General features: G+C 55.8%; 1 protein-coding gene across 1 annotated transcript; it reads left to right on the forward strand.

Moving 5' to 3' along the window:
* Positions 1–377: 377 nt before the first annotated feature.
* On the forward strand, positions 378–23,345 carry LOC110356246 (ubiquitin-like modifier-activating enzyme 1). The gene is made up of 6 exons (XM_065044372.1): positions 378–536; positions 629–721; positions 4,955–5,146; positions 17,084–17,185; positions 18,987–19,087; positions 22,984–23,345. The coding sequence occupies exons 1-6, from the start codon at positions 513–515 to the stop codon at positions 23,117–23,119; spliced, it is 648 nt and encodes a 215-aa protein (XP_064900444.1). The 5' UTR covers positions 378–512; the 3' UTR covers positions 23,120–23,345.
* Positions 23,346–23,547: the final 202 nt, after the last annotated feature.

Raw genomic sequence — 23,547 nt, forward strand, 5'->3', positions numbered from 1 at the left:
GCCCGCAGACGATGGGCGGCTGGAGGAGTAATGGGTTGGGTCCCATGGGTGCTGTTGGGCTTCTATGGGTCTCATGAGTTCTATGGGGACATTGTGGGCTCTATGGGTGCTATGGGGCACCCATGGGTGCTGAGGGGTCCCATGGGTGCCCGCAGACGACGGGCGGCTGGAGGAGCGTGGGTCAGGTCCCATGGGTGCTCTGTGGGTTCTATGGCTCTCATGAGTTCTATGGGGACATTGTGGGTTCTGTGGGTGCTATGGGGCACCCATGGGTGCTGAGGGGTCCCATGGGTGCCCGCAGACGACGGGCGGCTGGAGGAGCATGGGTCGGGTCCCATGGGTGCTGTTGGGCTTCTATGGGTCTCATGAGTTGTATGGTGACATTGTGGGCTCTATGGGTGCTATGGGGCACCCATGGGTGCTGAGGGGTCCCATGGGTGCCCGCAGACGATGGGCGGCTGGAGGAGCTCCGCGCGTCCCTTCCCAGCCCGGACGAGCTCCCCGGTTTCCGCATGTTCCCCATTGACTTCGAGAAGGTGGGTGCTGCCCCCCCCCCCAGCACCCATGGGTGCCCCCCGCTCCCCCCAGCACCCATGGGTGCCCCACCCACCTTTGGGTGCCCCCGCAGGACGACGACACCAATTTCCACATGGATTTCATCGTCGCCGCCTCCAACCTGCGCGCCGAGAACTACGACATCCCGCCCGCCGACCGGCACAAGGTGGGTGCTGGGGCACCCATGGGTGCTGGGGGGTCCTATGGGTGCTATGGGATACCCATAGGTGCTTTAAGGGGTGCTATGGGGCACCCATGGGTGCTGGGGGTCCTGTGTGTGCTATGGGGCACCCATGGGTGCTGGGGGTCCTGTGGGTGCTATGGGGCACCCATGGGTGCTGGGGGGGTCCTATGGGTGTTATGGGGTACCCATGGGTGTGAGGGGGTGCTATGGGATACCCATAGGTGCTTAAGGGGTGCTATGGGGCACCCATGGGTGTTGAGGGGGTCTTATGGGTGGTATGGGGCACCCATGGGTGCTGAGGGGTCCTATGGGTGCTATGGGATACCCATAGGTGCTTTAAGGGGTGCTATGTGGCACCCATGGGTGCTGAGGGGGTCCTATGGGTGCTATGGGACACCCATAGGTGCTTAAGGGGTGCTACGTGGCACCCATGGGTGCTGAGGGGGTCCTGTGGGTGCTATGGGGCACCCATGGGTGATGAGGGGGTCCTATGGGTGTTATGGGGCACCCATGGGTGCTGGGGAGTCCTGTGGGTGCTATGGGATACCCATAGGTGCTTAAGGGGTGCTATGGGGCACCCATGGGTGCTGGGGGGGTCCTATGGGTGTTATGGGGTACCCATGGGTGCTGAGGGGGTGCTATGGGATACCCATAGGTGCTTAAGGGGGTGCTATGGGGCACCCATGGGTGTTGAGGGGGTCTTATGGGTGGTATGGGGCACCCATGGGTGCTGAGGGGTCCTATGGGTGCTATGGGATACCCATAGGTGCTTTAAGGGGTGCTATGTGGCACCCATGGGTGCTGAGGGGGTCCTATGGGTGCTATGGGACACCCATAGGTGCTTAAGGGGTGCTACGTGGCACCCATGGGTGCTGAGGGGGTCCTGTGGGTGCTATGGGGCACCCATGGGTGTTGAGGGGGTCCTATGGGTGTTATGGGGCACCCATGGGTGCTGGGGAGTCCTGTGGGTGCTATGGGATACCCATAGGTGCTTAAGGGTGCTATGGGCACCCATGGGTGCTGGGGGGGTCCTATGGGTGTTATGGGGCACCCATGGGTGCTGGGGGGTCCTATGGGTGCTATGGGACACCCATAGGTGCTTTAAGGGGTGCTATGGGGCACCCATGGGTGCTGAGGGGGTCCTATGGGTGCTATGGGGCACCCATGGGTGCTGAGGGGGTCCTATGGGTGCTATGGGATACCCATAGGTGCTTTAAGGGGTGCTATGGGGCACCCGTTGGTGCTGGGGGTCCTCATGGGTGCTATGGGGCAACCATAGGTGCTTAAGGGGTGCTATGGGGCACCCATGGGTGCTGAGAGGATCCTATGGGTGCTATGGGGCAACCATAGGTGCTTAAGGGGTGCTATGGGGCACCATGGGTGTTGAGGGGGTCCTATGGGTGCTATGGGGCACCCATGGGTGCTGAGGGGGTCCTATGGGTGCTATGGGATACCCATAGGTGCTTTAAGGGGTGCTATGGGGCACCCATTGGTGCTGGGGGTCCTATGGGTGCTATGGGGCAACCATGGGTGTTGAGGGGGGTCCTATGGGTGCTATGGGGCACCCATGGGTGTTGAGGGGGTCCTATGGGTGTTATGGGGCACCCATGGGTGCTGAGGGGGTCCTATGGGTGCTACGGGGCAACCATAGGTGCTTAAGGGGTGCTATGGGGCACCCATGGGTGTTGAGGGGGTCCTATGGGGTGTTATGGGGCACCCATGGGTGCTGGGGGGTCCTATGGTTGCTATGGGATACCCATAGGTGCTTTAAGGGGTGCTACGTGGCACCCATGGGTGCTGAGGGGATCCTGTGGGGTGCTATGGGCAACCATAGGTGCTTAAGGGGTGCTATGGGGCACCCATGGGTGCTGAGGGGGTCCTATGGGTGCTACGGGGGCAACCATAGGTGCTTAAGGGGTGGCTATGGGGCACCCATGGGTGTTGAGGGGGTCCTATGGGTGCTATGGGACACCCATAGGTGCTTAAGGGGTGCTATGGGGGCACCCATTGGTGCTGGGGGGTACTATGGGTGCTATGGGGCACCCATGGGTGTTGAGGGGGTCCTATGGGTGTTATGGGGGCACCCATGGGTGCTGAGAGGATCCTATGGGTGCTATGGGGCAACCATAGGTGCTTAAGCATCACCCATAGGTGCTTTAAGGGGTGCTATGTGGCACCCATGGGTGCTGAGGGGGTCTTACGGGTGCTATGGGACACCCATAGGTGCTTAAGGGGTGCTACGTGGCACCCATGGGTGCTGGGGGTCCTATGGGTGCTATGGGATACCCATAGGTGCTTTAAAGGGTGCTATGGGGCACCCATGGGTGCTGAGGGGGTCCTATGGGTGCTATGGGACACCCATAGGTGCTTTAAGGGGTGCTACATGGCACCCATGGGTGCTGAGGGGGTCCTATGGGTGCTATGGGGCACCCATGGGTGTTGAGGGGGTCCTATGGGTGTTATGGGGCACCCATGGGTGCTGGGGGGTCCTATGGGTGCTATGGGACACCCATAGGTGCTTTAAGGGGTGCTATGGGGCACCCATGGGTGCTAAGGGAGTTCTGTGGGTGCTATGGGGCACCCATTGGTGCTGGGGGTCCTGTGTGTGCTATGGGGCACCCATGGGTGCTGGGGGTCCTGTGGGTGCTATGGGGCACCCATGGGTGCTGGGGGGGTCCTATGGGTGTTATGGGGTACCCATGGGTGCTGAGGGGGTGCTATGGGATACCCATAGGTGCTTAAGGGGTGGTATGGGGCACCCATGGGTGTTGAGGGGGTCCTATGGGTGCTATGGGGCACCCATGGGTGCTGAGGGGGGTCCTATGGGTGCTATGGGACACCCATAGGTGCTTTAAGGGGTGCTATGGGGCACCCATGGGTGCTAAGGGGATCCTATGGGTGCTATGGAGTAGCCGTGGGTGGTGATGGGGTCCTATGGGTGCTATAGGGCACCCATGGGTGCTAAGGGGATCCTATGGGTGCTATGGGGTAGCCGTGGGTGCTGAGGGGGTCCTATGGGTGCTATGGGGCACCCATTGGTGCTGGGGGGTCCTGTGGGTGCTATGTGGCACCTATGGGTGCTGAGGGTGTCCTATGGGTGCTATGGGGCACCCATGGGTGCTGGGGGGTCCTGTGGGTGCTATGGGGCACCCATGGGTGCTGGGGGTCTGGTGGGTGCTGTAGGGGGTGTCTGTAGGTGTCCATAGTGTGCCTATAGTGTGTCTATAGGTGGCCGTAGGGTGCACATAGATGCCCATATTGCATCTATAGGTGCCCATGGGATGTCTATAGGTTCCCCTAGGGTTCCCATATTGTGTCTATAGGTGGCCATAGGGTGTCTATAGGTGCCGATAGGTTGTCTATAGGTGCACATATTGCATCTATAGGTGCCTATAGCGTGTCTATAGTTTCCCTGGGGTGCCCATAGGCTGTCTATAGTGCATATATGGTGTCTATAGGTGCCCATAGGATGTCTATAGGTTCCTCTAGAGTGCTTGTAGTGTGTCTACAGGTGGCCATAGGGTATCTATAGGTGCCGATAGGTTGTCCATAGGGTGTCTATAGGTGCCCATGGGATGTCTATAGGTTTCCACAGAGCGCCTACAGCTGCCTATAGGCGCCCATAGAGCATCTATAGGTACCTCTACCCTCCACAATCCCCACCCCACACCCCTAAAAAGGGACCCAGGCGTCCGGGAAAAGCCCTAAAAAGGGACCCAGGCGTCCGGGAGGGACCAAGCAAGGGACCCAGGCGTTCGGGAAAAGCCCTAAAAAGGGACCCAGGAGTCCGGGAGAGACCAAACAAGGGACCCAGGCGTCCGGGAAAAGCCCTAAAAAGGGACCCAGGCATCCGGGAGGGACCAAAGAAGGGACCCAGGCGTCCGGGAAAAGCCCTAAAAAGGGACCCAGGCGTCCGGGAGGGACCAAACAAGGGACCCAGGCGTCCGGGAAAAGCCCTAAAAAGGGACCCAGGCGTCCGGGAGGGACCAAACTAGGGACCCAGGCGTCCGGGAAAAGCCCTAAAAAGGGACTCAGGCATCCAAACAAGGGACCCAGGTGTCCGGGAAAAGCCCTAAAAAGGGACCCAAGCGTCCGGGAGGGACCAAACAAGGGGCCCAGAACCTCCTCGTTCCTCCCCTCTCAGCACCCTTACGTCTCTACATCTTATATCTCTACGTTCTATACGTCTTACGTCTATACGTTGCGTACGTGCAGAGCAAGCTGATCGCGGGGAAGATCATCCCGGCCATCGCCACCACCACGGGCGCCGTGGTGGGACTGGCCTGCCTCGAGCTCTACAAGCTGGTCCAGGGCCACCGGCGCCTCAGCTCCTACCGCAACTCCTTCCTCAACCTGGCGCTGCCCTTCGTCGCCTGCTCCGAGCCCATCGCCTGCCCCCGCAACAAGGTGGGGGGCTGGGGTCTTGGGTGGGGGGGGGTTGGGTGGAGTTGAGGTCTTGGGTTGGGTTGGGTTGGTTGGGTTGAGTTGAGGTCTTGGGTTGGGTTGGGTTGGGTTGGGTTGAGTTGAGGTCTTGGGTTGAGTTGGGTTGGGTTGTGTTGAGTTCAGGTCTTGGGTTGGGTTGAGTTCAGTTGGGTTGGGTTGAGTTGAGTTGAGTTGGGTTGGGTTGAGTTGGGTTGGGTTGAGCTGAGGTCTTGGGTTGGGTTGGGATGAGTTCAGTTGGGTTGGGTTGGGTTGAGTTGAGTTGAGTTGGGTTGGGTTGAGTTGAGGTCTTGGGTTGGGTTGGTTTGGGTTGAGTTGGATTGGGTTGAGCTGAGGTCTTGGGTTGGGATGAGTTCAGTTGGGTTGGGTTGGGTTGAGTTGAGTTGAGTTGGGTTGGGTTGAGTTGAGGTCTTGGGTTGAGTTGGGTTGGGTTGAGTTGGGTTGGGTTGAGCTGAGGTCTTGGGTTGGGATGAGTTGGGTTGGGTTGAGTTGAGTTGGGTTGAGTTGGGATGAGTTGGGTTGGGTTGAGTTGAGGTCTTGGGTTGGGTTGGTTTGGGTTGAGTTGGGTTGGGTTGAGTTGAGATCTTGGGTTGAGTTGGGTTGGGTTGAGTTGAGTTGTGTTGGGTTGAGTTGGTTTGGGTTGACTTGAGGTTTGGGTTGGGTTGAGGTCTTCAGTTGAGTTGGGTTGATTTGAGGTTGAGTTGGGGTCTTGGTTTGGGTTGAGTTGGGTTGGGTTGAGTTGAGGTCTTGGGTTGGGTTGAGTTGGGTTGGGTTGAGTTGAGTTGGGTTGAGTTGGGTTGGGTTGAGTTGGGTTGGGTTGAGTTGGGTTGACTTGGGTTGACTTGGGTTGGGTTGAGTTGAGTTGGGTTGGGTTGAGTTGGGTTGACTTGGGTGAGTTGGGTTGAGTGGGATGAGTTGGGTTGGGTTGAGTTGGGTTGAGTTGGGTTGAGTTGGGTTGAGTTGGGTTGGGTTGAGTTGAGTTGGGTTGAGTTGGGTTGAGTTGGGTTGGTTGAGTTGGGTTGAGTTGGGTTGAGTTGGGTTGAGTTGGGTTGAGTTGAGTTGGGTTGAGTTGGTTGAGTTGGGTTGGTTGAGTTGGGTTGGGTTGAGTTGAGTTGGGTTGAGTTGAGTTGGGTTGGGTTGGGTTGAGTTGAGTTGGGTTGAGTTGGGTTGAGTTGGGTTGGGTTGAGTTGAGTTGGGTTGAGTTGGGTTGAGTTGGGTTGGTTGAGTTGGGTGAGTTGGGTTGAGTTGGGTTGGTTGAGTTGGGTTGAGTTGGGTTGAGTTGGGTTGGGTTGAGTTGGGTTGAGTTGGGTTGGGTTGAGTTGGGTTGAGTTGGGTTGGGTTGAGTTGGGTTGAGTTGAGTTGGGTTGGGTTGAGTTGAGTTGGGTTGAGTTGACTTGGGTTGAGTTGAGTTGGGTTGAGTTGGGTTGAGTTGGGTTGGGTTGAGTTGGGTTGAGTTGGGTTGGTTGAGTTGGGTTGGTTGAGTTGGGTTGAGTTGCGTTGAGTTGGGTTGAGTTGAGTTGGGTTGAGTTGGGTTGGTTGAGTTGGGTTGAGTTGGGTTGAGTTGGGTTGAGTTGGGTTGAGTTGGGTTGGGTTGAGTTGGGTTGAGTTGGGTTGGGTTGAGTTGAGTTGGGTTGAGTTGGGTTGGATTGGGTTGAGTTGGGTTGAGTTGGGTTGAGTTGGGTTGAGTTGGGTTGAGTTGAGTTGGGTTGAGTTGGGTTGGGTTGAGTTGAGTTGGGTTGAGTTGGGTTGGGTTGAGTTGAGTTGGGTTGAGTTGAGTTGGGTTGGGTTGAGTTGAGTTGGGTTGAGTTGGGTTGGGTTGAGTTGGGTTGGGTTGGGTTGGGTTGAGTTGAGTTGGGTTGAGTTGGGTTGGGTTGAGTTGAGTTGGGTTGAGTTGAGTTGGGTTGGGTTGAGTTGGGTTGAGTTGGGTTGGGTTGAGTTGAGTTGGGTTGAGTTGGGTTGAGTTGGGTTGGGATGGGTTGGGTTGAGTTGGGTTGGGTTGGGTTGATTTGGGTTGATTGAGTTGGGTTGGGTTGAGTTGGGTTGGTTGAGTTGGGTTGGGTTGGGTTGAGTTGGGTTGAGTTGAGTTGGGTTGAGTTGAGTTGGGTTGAGTTGAGTTGGGTTGAGTTAGGTTGGGTTGAGTTGAGTTGGGTTGAGTTGAGTTGGGTTGAGTTGGGTTGGGTTGAGTTGAGTTGGGTTGAGTTGGGTTGATTGAGTTGGGTTGGGTTGAGTTGGGTTGAGTTGGGTTGGGTTGAGTTGGGTTGAGTTGGGTTGGGTTGAGTTGGGTTGAGTTGGGTTGGGTTGAGTTGGGTTGAGTTGCATTGAGTTGCGTTGAGTTGGGTTGGGTTGAGTTGAGTTGAGTTGGGTTGAGTTGAGTTGGGTTGGGTGAGTTGGGTTGAGTTGGGTTGAGTTGAGTTGGGTTGGGTTGAGTTGGGTTCAGTTGGGTTGAGTTGAGTTGGGTTGAGTTGGGTTGGGTTGAGTTGGGTTGGGTTGAGTTGGGTTGGGTTGGGTTGGGTTGACTTGGGTTGACTTGGGTTGAGTTGGGTTGAGTTGGGTTGGGTTGAGTTGGGTTGAGTTGGGTTGGGTTGAGTTGGTTGGGTTGAGTTGAGTTGGGTTGATTTGGGGTGAGTTGGGTTGAGTTGGGTTGAGTTGAGTTGGGTTGGGTTGAGTTGAGTTGGGTTGAGTTGAGTTGGGTTGAGTTGAGTTGGGTTGATTTGGGTGAGTTGGGTTGAGTTGAGTTGGGTTGAGTTGGGTTGAGTTGGGTTGGGTTGAGTTGGGTTGGGTTGAGTTGAGTTGGGTTGAGTTGGGTTGAGTTGGGTTGGTGAGTGGGTTGGTTGAGTTGGGTTGAGTTGCGTTGACTTGGGTTGGGTTGAGTTGGGTTGGGTTGAGTTGAGTTGGGTTGAGTTAGGTTGGGTTGAGTTGGGTTGGGTTGGGTTGAGTTGAGTTGGGTTGGGTTGAGTTGGGTTGAGTTGGGTTGAGTTGAGTTGGGTTGGTTGAGTTGAGTTGGGTTGAGTTGGGTTGAGTTGGGTTGGGTTGAGTTGGGTTGGGTTGAGTTGAGTTGGGTTGAGTTGAGTTGGGTTGAGTTGGGTTGGGTTGAGTAGTGTTGGGTTGAGTTGAGTTGGGTTGAGTTGAGTTGGGTTGGGTTGGGATGAGTTGGGTTGAGTTGGGTTGAGTTGGTTGGGTTGGGTTGGGTTGAGATGGGTTGGGTTGGGTTGAGTTGGGTTGGGTTGAGTTGGGTTGAGTTGGGTTGAGTTGGGTTGAGTTGGGTTGGTTGAGTTAGGTTGAGTTGGGTTGGGTTGGGTTGAGTTGTATTGAGTTGAGTTGGGTTGAGTTGGGTTGAGTTGAGTTGGGTTGAGTTGGGTTGGGTTGAGTTGGGTTGGGTTGAGTTGGGTTGGGTTGAGTTGGGTTGGGTTGAGTTGGGTTGACTTGGGTTGAGTTGACTTGGGTTGACTTGGGTTGAGTTGGGTTGAGTTGGGTTGGGTTGAGTTGGGTTGGGTTGAGTTGGGTTGGGTTGGGTTGGGTTGAGTTGGGTTGGGTTGAGTTGGGTTGGGTTGGGTTGAGTTGGGTTGGGTTGAGTTGGCTTGGGTTGGGTTGGGTTGGGTTGACTTGGGTTGACTTGGGTTGGGTTGAGTTGGGTTGACTTGGGTTGACTTGGGTTGGGTTGAGTTGGGTTGACTTGGGTTGAGTTGGGTTGACTTGGGTTGAGTTGGGTTGAGTTGAGTTGGGTTGATTTGGGTTGAGTTGGGTTGAGTTGAGTTGGGTTGAGTTGGGTTGAGTTGAGTTGGGTTGATTTGGGTTGAGTTGGGTGAGTTGAGTTGGGTTGAGTTGGGGTTGAGTTGAGTTGGGTTGGGTTGAGTTGAGTTGGGTTGAGTTGACTTGGGTTGAGTTGAGTTGGGTTGAGTTGACTTGGTTGAGTTGAGTTGGGTTGAGTTGGGTTGAGTTGGGTTGAGTTGGGTTGGTTGAGTTGGGTTGAGTTGGGTTGAGTTGCGTTGAGTTGGGTTGAGTTGAGTTGGGTTGAGTTGGGTTGGGTTGAGTTGGGTGAGTTGGGTTGAGTTGGTTGAGTTGGGTTGGGTTGAGTTGGGTTGGGTTGAGTTGGGTTGAGTTGGGTTGGGTTGAGTTGGGTTGAGTTGGGTTGGGTTGAGTTGAGTTGGGTTGAGTTGGGTTGGATTGGGTGAGTTGGGTTGAGTTGGGTTGAGTTGGGTTGAGTTGAGTTGGGTTGAGTTGAGTTGGGTTGAGTTGAGTTGGGTTGAGTTGGGTTGGGTTGAGTTGAGTTGGGTTGAGTTGAGTTGGGTTGGGTTGGTTGAGTTGAGTTGGGTTGAGTTGGGTTGGGTTGAGTTGAGTTGGTTGGGTTGGGTGGGGGTTGAGTTGAGTGGGTTGAGTTGGGTTGGGTTGAGTTGAGTTGGGTTGAGTTGAGTTGGGTTGGGTTGAGTTGGGTTGAGTTGGGTTGGGTTGAGTTGAGTTGGGTTGAGTTGGGTTGGGTTGAGTTGAGTTGGGTTGGGTTGGGTTGGGTTGAGTTGAGTTGGGTTGAGTTGGGTTGGGTTGAGTTGAGTTGGGTTGAGTTGAGTTGGGTTGGGTTGAGTTGGGTTGAGTTGGGTTGGGTTGAGTTGAGTTGGGTTGAGTTGGGTTGAGTTGGGTTGGATGGGTTGGGTTGAGTTGGGTTGGGTTGGGTTGATTTGGGTTGATTGAGTTGGGTTGGGTTGAGTTGGGTTGGTTGAGTTGGGTTGGTTGAGTTGGGTTGGGTTGGGTTGAGTTGGGTTGAGTTGAGTTGGGTGAGTTGAGTTGGGTTGAGTTGGTAGTGGGTTGAGTTAGGTTGGGTTGAGTTGAGTTGGGTTGAGTTGAGTGGGTTGAGTTGGGTTGGGTTGAGTGGAGTTGGGTTGAGTTGGCTTGATTGAGTTGGGTTGGGGTTGAGTTGGGTTGAGTTGGTTGGGTTGAGTTGGGTGAGTTGGGTGGGTTGAGTTGGGTTGAGTTGGGTTGGGTTGAGTTGGGTTGAGTTGCATTGAGTTGCGTTGAGTTGGGTTGGGTTGAGTTGAGTTGAGTTGGGTTGAGTTGAGTTGGGTTGGGTTGAGTTGGGTTCAGTTGGGTTGAGTTGAGTTGGGTTGAGTTGGGTTGGGTTGAGTTGGGTTGGGTTGAGTTGGCTTGAGTTGGGTTGGGTTGGGTTGGGTTGACTTGGGTTGACTTGGGTTGAGTTGGGTTGAGTTGGGTTGGGTTGAGTTGGGTTGGGTTGAGTTGGGTTGAGTTGGGTTGGGTTGAGTTGGGTTGGGTTGAGTTGAGTTGGGTTGGGTTGAGTTGGGTGAGTTGAGTTGGGTTGGGTTGAGTTGGGTTGAGTTGGGTTGAGATGGGTTGAGATGGGTTGGGTTGAGTTGGGTTGGGTTGACTTGGGTTGAGTTGGGTTGAGTTGAGTTGGGTTGAGTTGGGTTGAGTTGAGTTGGGTTGAGTTGAGTTGGGCTGAGTTGAGTTGGGTTGATTTGGGTTGAGTTGGGTTGAGTTGGGTTGAGTTGAGTTGGGTTGAGTTGGGTTGAGTTGAGTTGAGTTGGGTTGATTTGGGTTGAGTTGGGTTGAGTTGAGTTGGGTTGAGTTGGGTTGAGTTGGGTTGGGTTGAGTTGGGTTGGGTTGAGTTGAGTTGGGTTGAGTTGGGTTGAGTTGGGTTGGTTGAGTTGGGTTGGTTGAGTTGGGTTGAGTTGCGTTGACTTGGGTTGGGTTGAGTTGGGTTGGGTTGAGTTGAGTTGGGTTGAGTTAGGTTGGGTTGAGTTGGGTTGGGTTGGGTTGAGTTGAGTTGGGTTGGGTTGAGTTGGGTTGAGTTGGGTTGAGTTGGGTTGAGTTGAGTTGGGTTGGTTGAGTTGAGTTGGGTTGAGTTGGGTTGAGTTGGGTTGGGTTGAGTTGGGTTGGGTTGGGTTGAGTTGAGTTGGGTTGAGTTGAGTTGGGTTGAGTTGGGTTGGGTTGAGTTGAGTTGGGTTGAGTTGAGTTGGGTTGAGTTGAGTTGGGTTGAGTTGAGTTGGGTTGAGTTGAGTTGGGTTGGGTTGGGATGAGTTGGGTTGAGTTGGGTTGAGTTGGGTTGGGTTGGGTTGGGTTGAGATGGGTTGGGTTGGGTTGAGTTGGGTTGGGTTGAGTTGGGTTGAGTTGGGTTGAGTTGGGTTGAGTTGGGTTGGTTGAGTTAGGTTGAGTTGGGTTGGTTGGTTGAGTTGTATTGAGTTGAGTTGGGTTGAGTTGGGTTGAGTTGAGTTGGGTTGAGTTGGGTTGGGTTGAGTTGGGTTGGGTTGAGTTGGGTTGGGTTGAGTTGGGTTGGGTTGAGTTGGGTTGACTTGGGTTGAGTTGACTTGGGTTGACTTGGGTTGAGTTGGGTTGAGTTGGGTTGGGTTGAGTTGGGTTGAGTTGGGTTGGGTTGGGTGGGTTGAGTTGGGTTGAGTTGGGTTGAGTTGGGTTGAGTTGGGTTGAGTTGAGTTGGGTTGAGTTGGGTTGGGTTGAGTTGAGTTGGGTTGAGTTGGGTTGGGTTGAGTTGAGTTGGGTTGAGTTGAGTTGGGTTGGGTTGGGTTGAGTTGAGTTGGGTTGAGTTGGGTTGGTTGAGTTGGGTTGGGTTGGGTTGGGTTGAGTTGAGTTGGGTTGAGTTGGGTTGGGTTGAGTTGAGTTGGGTTGAGTTGAGTTGGGTTGGGTTGAGTTGGGTTGAGTTGGGTTGGGTTGAGTTGAGTTGGGTTGAGTTGGGTTGAGTTGGGTTGGGATGGGTTGGGTTGAGTTGGGTTGGGTTGGGTTGATTTGGGTTGATTGAGTTGGGTTGGGTTGAGTTGGGTTGGTTGAGTTGGGTTGGGTTGGGTTGAGTTGGGTTGAGTTGAGTTGGGTTGAGTTGAGTTGGGTTGAGTTGAGTTGGGTTGAGTTAGGTTGGTTGAGTTGAGTTGGGTTGAGTTGAGTTGGGTTGAGTTGGGTTGGGTTGAGTTGAGTTGGGTTGAGTTGGGTTGATTGAGTTGGGTTGGGTTGAGTTGGGTTGAGTTGGGTTGGGTTGAGTTGGGTTGAGTTGGGTTGGGTTGAGTTGGGTTGAGTTGGGTTGGGTTGAGTTGGGTTGAGTTGCATTGAGTTGCGTTGAGTTGGGTTGGGTTGAGTTGAGTTGAGTTGGGTTGAGTTGAGTTGGGTTGGGTTGAGTTGGGTTGAGTTGGGTTGAGTTGAGTTGGGTTGGGTTGAGTTGGGTTCAGTTGGGTTGAGTTGAGTTGGGTTGAGTTGGGTTGGGTTGAGTTGGGTTGGGTTGAGTTGGGTTGGGTTGGGTTGACTTGGGTTGACTTGGGTTGAGTTGGGTTGAGTTGGGTTGGGTTGAGTTGGGTTGAGTTGGGTTGGGTTGAGTTGGGTTGGGTTGAGTTGAGTTGGGTTGATTTGGGTTGAGTTGGGTTGAGTTGGGTTGGTTGAGTTGGGTTGGGGTGAGTTGAGTTGGGTTGAGTTGAGTTGGGTTGAGTTGAGTTGGGTTGATTTGGGTTGAGTTGGGTTGAGTTGAGTTGGGTTGAGTTGGGTTGAGTTGGGTTGGGTTGAGTTGGGTTGGGTTGAGTGAGTTGGGTTGAGTTGGTTGAGTTGGGTTGGTTGAGTTGGGTTGGTTGAGTTGGGTTGAGTTGCGTTGACTTGGGTTGGGTTGAGTTGGGTTGGGTTGAGTTGAGTTGGGTTGAGTTAGGTTGGGTTGAGTTGGGTTGGGTTGGGTTGAGTTGAGTTGGGTTGGGTTGAGTTGGGTTGAGTTGGGTTGAGTTGAGTTGGGTTGGTTGAGTTGAGTTGGGTTGAGTTGGGTTGAGTTGGGTTGGGTTGAGTTGGGTTGGGTTGGGTTGAGTTGAGTTGGGTTGAGTTGAGTTGGGTTGAGTTGGGTTGGGTTGAGTTGAGTTGGGTTGAGTTGAGTTGGGTTGAGTTGAGTTGGGTTGGGTTGGGATGAGTTGGGTTGAGTTGGGTTGAGTTGGGTTGGGTTGGGTTGGGTTGAGATGGGTTGGGTTGGGTTGAGTTGGGTTGGGTTGAGTTGGGTTGAGTTGGGTTGAGTTGGGTTGAGTTGGGTTGGTTGAGTTAGGTTGAGTTGGGTTGGGTTGGGTTGAGTTGTATTGAGTTGAGTTGGGTTGAGTTGGGTTGAGTTGGGTTGAGTTGGGTTGGGTTGAGTTGGGTTGGGTTGAGTTGGGTTGGGTTGAGTTGGGTTGGGTTGAGTTGGGTTGACTTGGGTTGAGTTGACTTGGGTTGACTTGGGTTGAGTTGGGTTGAGTTGGGTTGGGTTGAGTTGGGTTGGGTTGAGTTGGGTTGGGTTGGGTTGGGTTGAGTTGGGTTGGGTTGAGTTGGGTTGGGTTGGGTTGAGTTGGGTTGGGTTGAGTTGGCTTGGGTTGGGTTGGGTTGGGTTGACTTGGGTTGACTTGGGTTGGGTTGAGTTGGGTTGACTTGGGTTGACTTGGGTTGGGTTGAGTTGGGTTGACTTGGGTTGAGTTGGGTTGACTTGGGTTGAGTTGGGTTGAGTTGAGTTGGGTTGATTTGGGTTGAGTTGGGTTGAGTTGAGTTGGGTTGATTGGGTTGAGTTGAGTTGGGTTGATTTGGGTTGAGTTGGGTTGAGTTGAGTTGGGTTGAGTTGGGTTGAGTTGAGTTGGGTTGGGTTGAGTTGAGTTGGGTTGAGTTGACTTGGGTTGAGTTGAGTTGGGTTGAGTTGACTTGGGTTGAGTTGAGTTGGGTTGAGTTGGGTTGAGTTGGGTTGAGTTGGGTTGGGTTGAGTTGGGTTGAGTTGGGTTGAGTTGCGTTGAGTTGGGTTGAGTTGAGTTGGGTTGAGTTGGGTTGGTTGAGTTGGGTTGAGTTGGGTTGAGTTGGGTTGAGTTGGGTTGGGTTGAGTTGGGTTGGGTTGAGTTGGGTTGAGTTGGGTTGGGTTGAGTTGGGTTGAGTTGGGTTGGGTTGAGTTGAGTTGGGTTGAGTTGGGTTGGATTGGGTTGAGTTGGGTTGAGTTGGGTTGAGTTGGGTTGAGTTGAGTTGGGTTGAGTTGAGTTGGGTTGAGTTGAGTTGGGTTGAGTTGGGTTGGGTTGAGTTGAGTTGGGTTGAGTTGAGTTGGGTTGGGTTGGGTTGAGTTGAGTTGGGTTGAGTTGGGTTGGGTTGAGTTGAGTTGGGTTGGGTTGGGTTGGGTTGAGTTGAGTTGGGTTGAGTTGGGTTGGGTTGAGTTGAGTTGGGTTGAGTTGAGTTGGGTTGGGTTGAGTTGGGTTGAGTTGGGTTGGGTTGAGTTGAGTTGGGTTGAGTTGGGTTGAGTTGGGTTGGGATGGGTTGGGTTGAGTTGGGTTGGGTTGGGTTGATTTGGGTTGATTGAGTTGGGTTGGGTTGAGTTGGGTTGGGTTGAGTTGAGTTGGGTTGAGTTGAGTTGGGTTGGGTTGGGTTGAGTTGAGTTGGGTTGAGTTGGGTTGGGTTGAGTTGAGTTGGGTTGGGTTGGGTTGGGTTGAGTTGAGTTGGGTTGAGTTGGGTTGGGTTGAGTTGAGTTGGGTTGAGTTGAGTTGGGTTGGGTTGAGTTGGGTTGAGTTGGGTTGGGTTGAGTTGAGTTGGGTTGAGTTGGGTTGAGTTGGGTTGGGATGGGTTGGGTTGAGTTGGGTTGGGTTGGGTTGATTTGGGTTGATTGAGTTGGGTTGGGTTGAGTTGGGTTGGTTGAGTTGGGTTGGTTGAGTTGGGTTGGGTTGGGTTGAGTTGGGTTGAGTTGAGTTGGGTTGAGTTGAGTTGGGTTGAGTTGAGTTGGGTTGAGTTAGGTTGGGTTGAGTTGAGTTGGGTTGAGTTGAGTTGGGTTGAGTTGGGTTGGGTTGAGTTGAGTTGGGTTGAGTTGGCTTGATTGAGTTGGGTTGGGTTGAGTTGGGTTGAGTTGGGTTGGGTTGAGTTGGGTTGAGTTGGGTTGGGTTGAGTTGGGTTGAGTTGGGTTGGGTTGAGTTGGGTTGAGTTGCATTGAGTTGCGTTGAGTTGGGTTGGGTTGAGTTGAGTTGAGTTGGGTTGAGTTGAGTTGGGTTGGGTTGAGTTGGGTTCAGTTGGGTTGAGTTGAGTTGGGTTGAGTTGGGTTGGGTTGAGTTGGGTTGGGTTGAGTTGGCTTGAGTTGGGTTGGGTTGGGTTGGGTTGACTTGGGTTGACTTGGGTTGAGTTGGGTTGAGTTGGGTTGGGTTGAGTTGGGTTGGGTTGAGTTGGGTTGAGTTGGGTTGGGTTGAGTTGGGTTGGGTTGAGTTGAGTTGGGTTGGGTTGAGTTGGGTTGAGTTGAGTTGGGTTGGGTTGAGTTGGGTTGAGTTGGGTTGAGTTGGGTTGAGATGGGTTGAGATGGGTTGGGTTGAGTTGGGTTGGGTTGACTTGGGTTGAGTTGGGTTGAGTTGAGTTGGGTTGAGTTGGGTTGAGTTGAGTTGGGTTGAGTTGAGTTGGGCTGAGTTGAGTTGGGTTGATTTGGGTTGAGTTGGGTTGAGTTGGGTTGAGTTGAGTTGGGTTGAGTTGGGTTGAGTTGAGTTGGGTTGGGTTGAGTTGGGTTGAGTTGAGTTGGGTTGAGTTGAGTTGGGTTGATTTGGGTTGAGTTGGGTTGAGTTGAGTTGGGTTGAGTTGGGTTGAGTTGGGTTGGGTTGAGTTGGGTTGGGTTGAGTTGAGTTGGGTTGAGTTGGGTTGAGTTGGGTTGGTTGAGTTGGGTTGGTTGAGTTGGGTTGAGTTGCGTTGACTTGGGTTGGGTTGAGTTGGGTTGGGTTGAGTTGAGTTGGGTTGAGTTAGGTTGGGTTGAGTTGGGTTGGGTTGGGTTGAGTTGAGTTGGGTTGGGTTGAGTTGGGTTGAGTTGCGTTGAGTTGGGTTGAGTTGAGTTGGGTTGGTTGAGTTGAGTTGGGTTGAGTTGGGTTGAGTTGGGTTGGGTTGAGTTGGGTTGGGTTGGGTTGAGTTGAGTTGGGTTGAGTTGAGTTGGGTTGAGTTGGGTTGGGTTGAGTTGAGTTGGGTTGAGTTGAGTTGGGTTGAGTTGAGTTGGGTTGAGTTGAGTTGGGTTGAGTTGAGTTGGGTTGGGTTGGGATGAGTTGGGTTGAGTTGGGTTGAGTTGGGTTGGGTTGGGTTGGGTTGAGATGGGTTGGGTTGGGTTGAGTTGGGTTGGGTTGAGTTGGGTTGAGTTGGGTTGAGTTGGGTTGAGTTGGGTTGGTTGAGTTAGGTTGAGTTGGGTTGGGTTGGGTTGAGTTGTATTGAGTTGAGTTGGGTTGAGTTGGGTTGAGTTGAGTTGGGTTGAGTTGGGTTGGGTTGAGTTGGGTTGGGTTGAGTTGGGTTGGGTTGAGTTGGGTTGGGTTGAGTTGGGTTGACTTGGGTTGAGTTGACTTGGGTTGACTTGGGTTGAGTTGGGTTGAGTTGGGTTGGGTTGAGTTGGGTTGAGTTGGGTTGGGTTGGGTTGGGTTGAGTTGGGTTGGGTTGAGTTGGGTTGGGTTGGGTTGAGTTGGGTTGGGTTGAGTTGGCTTGGGTTGGGTTGGGTTGGGTTGACTTGGGTTGACTTGGGTTGGGTTGAGTTGGGTTGACTTGGGTTGACTTGGGTTGGGTTGAGTTGGGTTGACTTGGGTTGAGTTGGGTTGACTTGGGTTGAGTTGGGTTGAGTTGAGTTGGGTTGATTTGGGTTGAGTTGGGTTGAGTTGGGTTGAGTTGGGTTGAGTTGAGTTGGGTTGATTTGGGTTGAGTTGGGTTGAGTTGAGTTGGGTTGAGTTGGGTTGAGTTGAGTTGGGTTGGGTTGAGTTGAGTTGGGTTGAGTTGACTTGGGTTGAGTTGAGTTGGGTTGAGTTGACTTGGGTTGAGTTGAGTTGGGTTGAGTTGGGTTGAGTTGGGTTGAGTTGGGTTGGGTTGAGTTGGGTTGGGTTGAGTTGGGTTGAGTTGGGTTGGGTTGAGTTGGGTTGGGTTGGGTTGGGTTGGGTTGGGGCCTGACGGGCGTCCCCGCCGTGGGGCCGCCCCATATCTCCCCCATTGCCCCCCCAGTACTACGACGTGGAGTGGACACTGTGGGACCGGTTCGAGGTGCAGGGGCTGCAGCCCGACGGGCAAGAGATGACGCTGCGCCAGTTCCTCGCCTACTTCAAGGTACTGGGAGCCACTGGGAGGGACTGGGACGGCGCTTGGGGGGCTGGGGGACCCACATGGTGTCACCTCCTGGGCACCATGGAGGTCCCCAAGTCAAGGGGAGACACCTCAAGGGGAAGGTGGGGAGATGTGGCCACCACCATATCTGGCGCCCCCTTGGCCATGGGGTGCTGTGGGTCACCGTGGGGCACCCTTGGGTGCTGGAGACCCCACCCCACATCCCCATGTCCCACCCAGTGTCCCCGTATCCCCCATGGAGACACCTCAAGGGGAAGGTGGGGAGATGTGGCCACCACCATATCTGGCGCCCCCTTGGCCATGGGGTGCTGTGGGTCACCGTGGGGCACCCTTGGGTGCTGGAGACCCCACCCCACATCCCCATGTCCCACACAGTGTCCCCATATCCCCCATGGAGACACCTCAAGGGGAAGGTGGGGAGATGTGGCCACCACCATATCTGGCACCCGCTTGGCCATGGGGTGCTGTGGGTCACCATGGGGCACCCTTGGGTGCTGGAGACCCCACCCCACATCCCCATGTCCCCAGGTGATGTCCCCAAATCCAGAGGGGACACCTCAAGGGGAAGGTGGGGAGATATGGCCACCACCATATCTGGCGCCCCCTTGGCCATGGGGTGTTGTGGGTCACCATGGGGCACCCTTGGGTGCTGGAGACCCCACCCCACATCCTCATGTCCCACCCAGTGTCCCCATATCCCCCATGGAGACACCTCAATGGGAAGTGGGGGGAGATGTGGCCACCACCATATCTGGCGACCCCTTAGTTGTGGGGCACTGTGGGTCCCCATGGGGCACCCTTGGGTGCTGGAGACCCCACCCCACGTCCCCATGTCCCCAGGTGATGTCCCCAAGTCCAGAGGGGACACCTCAAGGGGAAGGTGGGGAGATGTGGCCACCACCATATCTGGCGACCCCTTAGCTGTGGGGCACTATGGGTCCCCATGGGGCACCCTTGGGTGCTGGAGACCCCACCCCACATCCCCATGTCCCCAGGTGATGTCCCCAAGTCCAGAGGGGACACCTCAAGGGGAAGGTGGGGAGATGTGGCCACCACCATGGCCAGGGTCCCCTTGGCTGTGGGGCACTGTGGGTCACCGTGGGGCACCCTTGGGTGCTGGAGACCCCACCCCACATCCCCATGTCCCACCCAGAGTCCCCATATTCCCCATGGAGACTCCTGAATGGGAAGTGGGGGGAGATGTGGCCACCACCATATCTGGCGACCCCTTAGTTGTGGGGCACTGTGGGTCCCCATGGGGCACCCTTGGGTGCTGGAGACCCCACCCCACGTCCCCATGTCCCACCCAGTGTCCCCATATTCCCCATGGAGACACCTCAAGGGGAAGGTGGGGAGATGTGGCCACCACCATATCTGGTGCCCCCTTGGCCATGGGGTGCTGTGGGTCACCATGGGGCACCCTTGGGTGCTGGAGACCCCACCCCACGTCCCCATGTCCCCAGGTGATGTCCCCAAGTCCAGAGGGGACACCTCAAGGGGAAGCTGGGGAGATGTGGCCACCACCATATCTGGCGCCCCCTTGGCCATGGGGTGCTGTGGGTCACCATGGGGCACCCTTGGGTGCTGGAGACCCCACCCCACATCCCCATGTCCCCAGGTGATGTCCCTAAGTCCAGAGGGGACACCTCAAGGGGAAGCTGGGGAGATGTGGCCACCACCGTATCTGGCGACCCCTTGGCCATGGGGTGCTGTGGGTCACCATGGGGCACCCTTGGGTGCTGGAGACCCCACCCCACGTCCCCGTGTCCCCGTGTCCCCACAGAAGGAGCACCGCCTGGAGATCACCATGCTGTCCCAGGGCGTCTCCATGCTCTACTCGTTCTTCATGCCGGCGGCCAAGCTGCGCGAGCGCCACGACCAACCGTAGGGCACCCATGGGTGGCGGGGGGGGGCACCCATGGGTGGGGGGGACCAATGGGTGGGGGACACGTCCCATGGGTTGGGGTTTGGGGTCCCATGGTGGGGACAGGTGGGGTGTGGGGTGGGGGACATGTCCCGGGGGTCCAAAGGGGACGTGGGGTCAGGGGCACCCATGGGTGGGGTTTGGGGTCCCATGGGTGGAGGTTGGGTGTCACCATAGGGGGACAAGCCCATGGTTGAGGTCGCCATGGGCTGATGTCACCCGTGTCCCCATGGCTGGTGACACCCCCGGGTGACACCTGGTGGCACTTGGGAACTGTCCCCAGGTCTCAGTGTCCCCAAGGGTCCTGGTGTCACCCGGGGGACCCGTGTCCCCCATGGTCTCAATGTCCCCAAGGGGCTGAATGTCCCCAAGGGTCTCATTGTCACCTGAGCTCCCCATGTCCCCCATGGTCTCAATGTCCCCAAGGGTCTCATTGTCACCCGAGCTCCCCGTGTCCCCCATGGTCTCAATGTCCCCAAGGGTCTCAATGTCCCCAAGGGTCCTGATGTCACCTGAGCTCCCCATACCCCATTGTCTCAATGTCCCCAAGGGTCTCAATGTCCCCAAGGCTCTCATTGTCACCTGGTGTCCCCATGTCCCCCATGGCCTCAATGTCCCCAAGGCTCTCAGTGTCACCTGAGCTCCCCATGTCCCCCATAGTCTCAATGTCCCCAAGGGTCTCAGTGTCCCCCTTGTCTCCAAGGGTCTCAATGTCCCCAAGGGGCTCATTGTCACCTGAGCTCCCCATGTCCCCCATGGTCTCAATGTCCCCAAGGGTCTCATTGTCACCCGAGCTCCCTGTGTCCCCCCATAGTCTCAATGTCCCCCATAGTCTCAACGTCCCCAAGGGTCTCAGTGTCACCTGAGCTCCCCATGTCCCCCATAGTCTCAATGTCCCCCATAGTCTCCATGTCCCCAAGGGTCTCAATGTCCCCAAGGGTCTCATTGTCACCTGAGCTCCCCATGTCCCCCATGGTCTCAATGTCCCCAAGGGTCCTGGTGTCACCTGAGCCTCCCGTGTCCCCCATGGTCTCAATGTCCCCAAGGGTCTCATTGTCACCTGAGCTCCCCATGTCCCCCATAGTCTCAATGTCCCCAAGGGCCTCAGAGTCCCCCTTGTCCCCCATGGTCTCAATGTCCCCAAGGGTCTCGATGTCCCCCCATAGTCTCAATGTCCCCAAGGGTCTCGATGTCCCCCATGGTCTCAATGTCCCCAAGGCTCTCAGTGTCACCTGAGCTCCCCGTGTCCCCCATGGTCTCAATGTCCCCAAGGGTCTCAGTGTCACCTGAGCTCCCCATGTCCCCCATAGTCTCAATGTCCCCCATAGTCTCCATGTCCCCAAGGGTCTCAATGTCCCCCTTGTCTCCAAGGGTCTCAATGTCCCCAAGGGGCTCATTGTCACCTGAGCTCCCCATGTCCCCCATAGTCTCAATGTCCCCAAGGGTCTCAGTGTCCCCCTTGTCTCCAAGGGTCTCAATGTCCCCAAGGGTCTCATTGTCACCTGAGCTCCCCGTGTCCCCCATGGCCTCAATGTCCCCAAGGGCCTCAGTGTCCCCCTTCTCTCCAAGGGTCTCAATGTCCCCAAGGGTCCTGATGTCACCTGAGCTCCCCATGTCCCCCATAGCCTCAATGTCCCCCATAGTCTCAATGTCCCCAAGGGTCTCACTGTCCCTGTGGATCCCCATGTCCCCCATGGTCTCAATGTCCCCCCGTAGTCTCAATGTCCCCCATGGTCTCAATGTCCCCAAGGGTCTCAATGTCCCCAAGAGTCCTGATGTCACCTGAGCTCCCCGTGTCCCCCATGGCCTCAATGTCCCCAAGGGTCTCGATGTCCCCCCATAGTCTCAATGTCCCCAAGGCTCTCGATGTCACCTGAGGTCCCCATGTCCCCCATGGTCTCAATGTCCCCAATGGTCTCATTGTCACCCGAGCTCCCCATGTCCCCCATAGTCTCAATGTCCCCCCATAGCCTCAATGTCCCCAAGGGTCTCAGTGTCACCTGAGGTCCCCGTGTCCCCCATGGTCCTGGTGTCACCTGATGTCCCCATGTCCCTTATGGTCACAATGTCCCCAAGGGTGCTGGTGTCACCTGATGTCCCCATGTCCCCAACTGTCCCCATGTCCCCCATGGTCTCAATGTCCCCAAGGGTCCCCATGTCCCCCATGGTCTCAATGTCCCCAAAGGTCTCGATGTCACCTGATGTCCCCATGTCCCCAACTGTCCCCATGTCCCCCATAGCCTCAATGTCCCCAAGGGTCTCGATGTCACCTGAGCTCCCCGTGTCCCCAACTGTCCCCATGTCCCCAAGGGTCTCATTGTCACCTGGTGTCCCCCATGTCCCCAAGGGTCCTGGTGTCACCTGAGCTCCCCATGTCCCCAATTCTCCCCATGTCCCCCATGGTCTCGATGTCCCCAAGGGTCTCATTGTCACCTGAGCTCCCCATGTCCCCCCATGCTCTCAATGTCCCCAATGGTCTTGATGTCCCCAAGGGTCCCCATGTCCCCCATGGTCTCGATGTCCCCAAGGGTCTCGATGTCACCTGAGGTCCCCGTGTCCCCCACGGTCTCAATGTCCCCAAGGGTCTCATTGTCACCTGGTGTCCCCCATGGTCCTGGTGTCACCTGATGTCCCCATGTCCCCCATGGTCTCGATGTCCCCAAGGGTCCCCATGTCCCCAACTGTCCCCATGTCCCCAAGGGTCTCATTGTCACCTGGTGTCCCCCATGTCCCCAAGGGTCCTGGTGTCACCTGAGCTCCCCATGTCCCCAATTCTCCCCATGTCCCCCATGGTCTCGATGTCCCCAAGGGTCTCATTGTCACCTGAGCTCCCCATGTCCCCCCATGCTCTCAATGTCCCCAATGGTCTTGATGTCCCCAAGGGTCCCCATGTCCCCCATGGTCTCGATGTCCCCAAGGGTCTCGATGTCACCTGAGGTCCCCGTGTCCCCCACGGTCTCAATGTCCCCAAGGGTCTCATTGTCACCTGGTGTCCCCCATGGTCCTGGTGTCACCTGATGTCCCCATGTCCCCCATGGTCTCGATGTCCCCAAGGGTCCCCATGTCCCCCATGGTCTCAATGTCCCCAAGGGTCCCCATGTCCCCCATGGTCTCAATGTCCCCAAGGGTCTCAGTGTCACCTGATGTCCCCATGTCCCCCATGGTCTCAATGTCCCCAAGGGTCTCAGTGTCACCTGAGGTCCCCATGTCCCCCATGGTCTCAATGTCCCCAAGGGTCTCATTGTCACCTGAGCTCCCCGTGTCCCCAACTGTCCCCGTGTCCCCCATGGTCTCAATGTCCCCAAGGGTCTCAGTGTCACCTGAGGTCCCCATGTCCCCAACTGTCCCCATGTCCCCCATGGTCTCAATGTCCCCAAGGGTCCCCATGTCCCCCATGGTCTCAATGTCCCCAAGGCTCTCATTGTCACCTGAGCTCCCCATGTCCCCCATGGTCTCAATGTCCCCAAGGGTCTCGATGTCACCTGATGTCCCCATGTCCCCCATGGTCTCAATGTCCCCAAGGGTCTCATTGTCACCTGAGCTCCCCATGTCCCCCATGGTCTCAATGTCCCCAAGGGTCTCGATGTCACCTGATGTCCCCATGTCCCCCATGGTCTCAATGTCCCCCCGTAGTCTCAATGTCCCCAAGGGTCACAGTGTCACCTGAGGTCCCCATGTCCCCCATAGTCTCAATGTCCCCAAGGGTCTCAGTGTCACCCGAGCTCCCCATGTCCCCCATGGTCCCCATGTCCCCAAGTCTCTCATTGTCACCTGAGGTCCCCATGTCCCCCATGGCCTCAATGTCCCCAAGTCTCTCATTGTCACCTGATGTCCCCGTGTCCCCCGCTGTCCCCAGGATGACGGAGATCGTGGCGCGCGTGTCCAAGAAGAAGCTGGGTCGCCACGTGCGGGCGCTGGTCTTCGAGCTTTGCTGCAACGACGACACCGACAACGACGTGGAGGTTCCCTACGTGCGCTACACCATCCGCTGACCCCGCCCACCGCCCCCTGACCACACCCCCCGCCCCGCCGGACACACCCCCTCCACCAGACCCCGCCCCCCCCCCCCCCAACCCTATTGGTTGCCCTTTAGTTGTTGTTGTGTCTTGGCCCTGCCCACACACCCCCCACCCAACATGGGAGGGGGCGGGGCTTGAGGGGGGTGGGGGGGGAGGGCGGGGCCGGGGACCTGCCCAATAAAAATAGACGTTGGCAAAAGGGGGAGGAGCTTGTTTGGGGGGTGGGGAGGAAGTGACGTCGAGGGGGGGTGTGGGTGATGTCGAAGGGGCGTGGCGCAAGATGGCCGCCGGGTGATGTGGTGACCCCAAGATGGCCGCCTGGTGACCCCAAGATGGCCGCCAGGTGACATTGGTGACCCCAAGATGGCCGCCTGGTGATGTCAGTGACCCCAAGATGGCCG

Source organism: Columba livia, chromosome 37, assembly GCF_036013475.1.
Source record: "Columba livia isolate bColLiv1 breed racing homer chromosome 37, bColLiv1.pat.W.v2, whole genome shotgun sequence".
Taxonomy (NCBI): Eukaryota; Metazoa; Chordata; class Aves; order Columbiformes; family Columbidae; genus Columba; species Columba livia.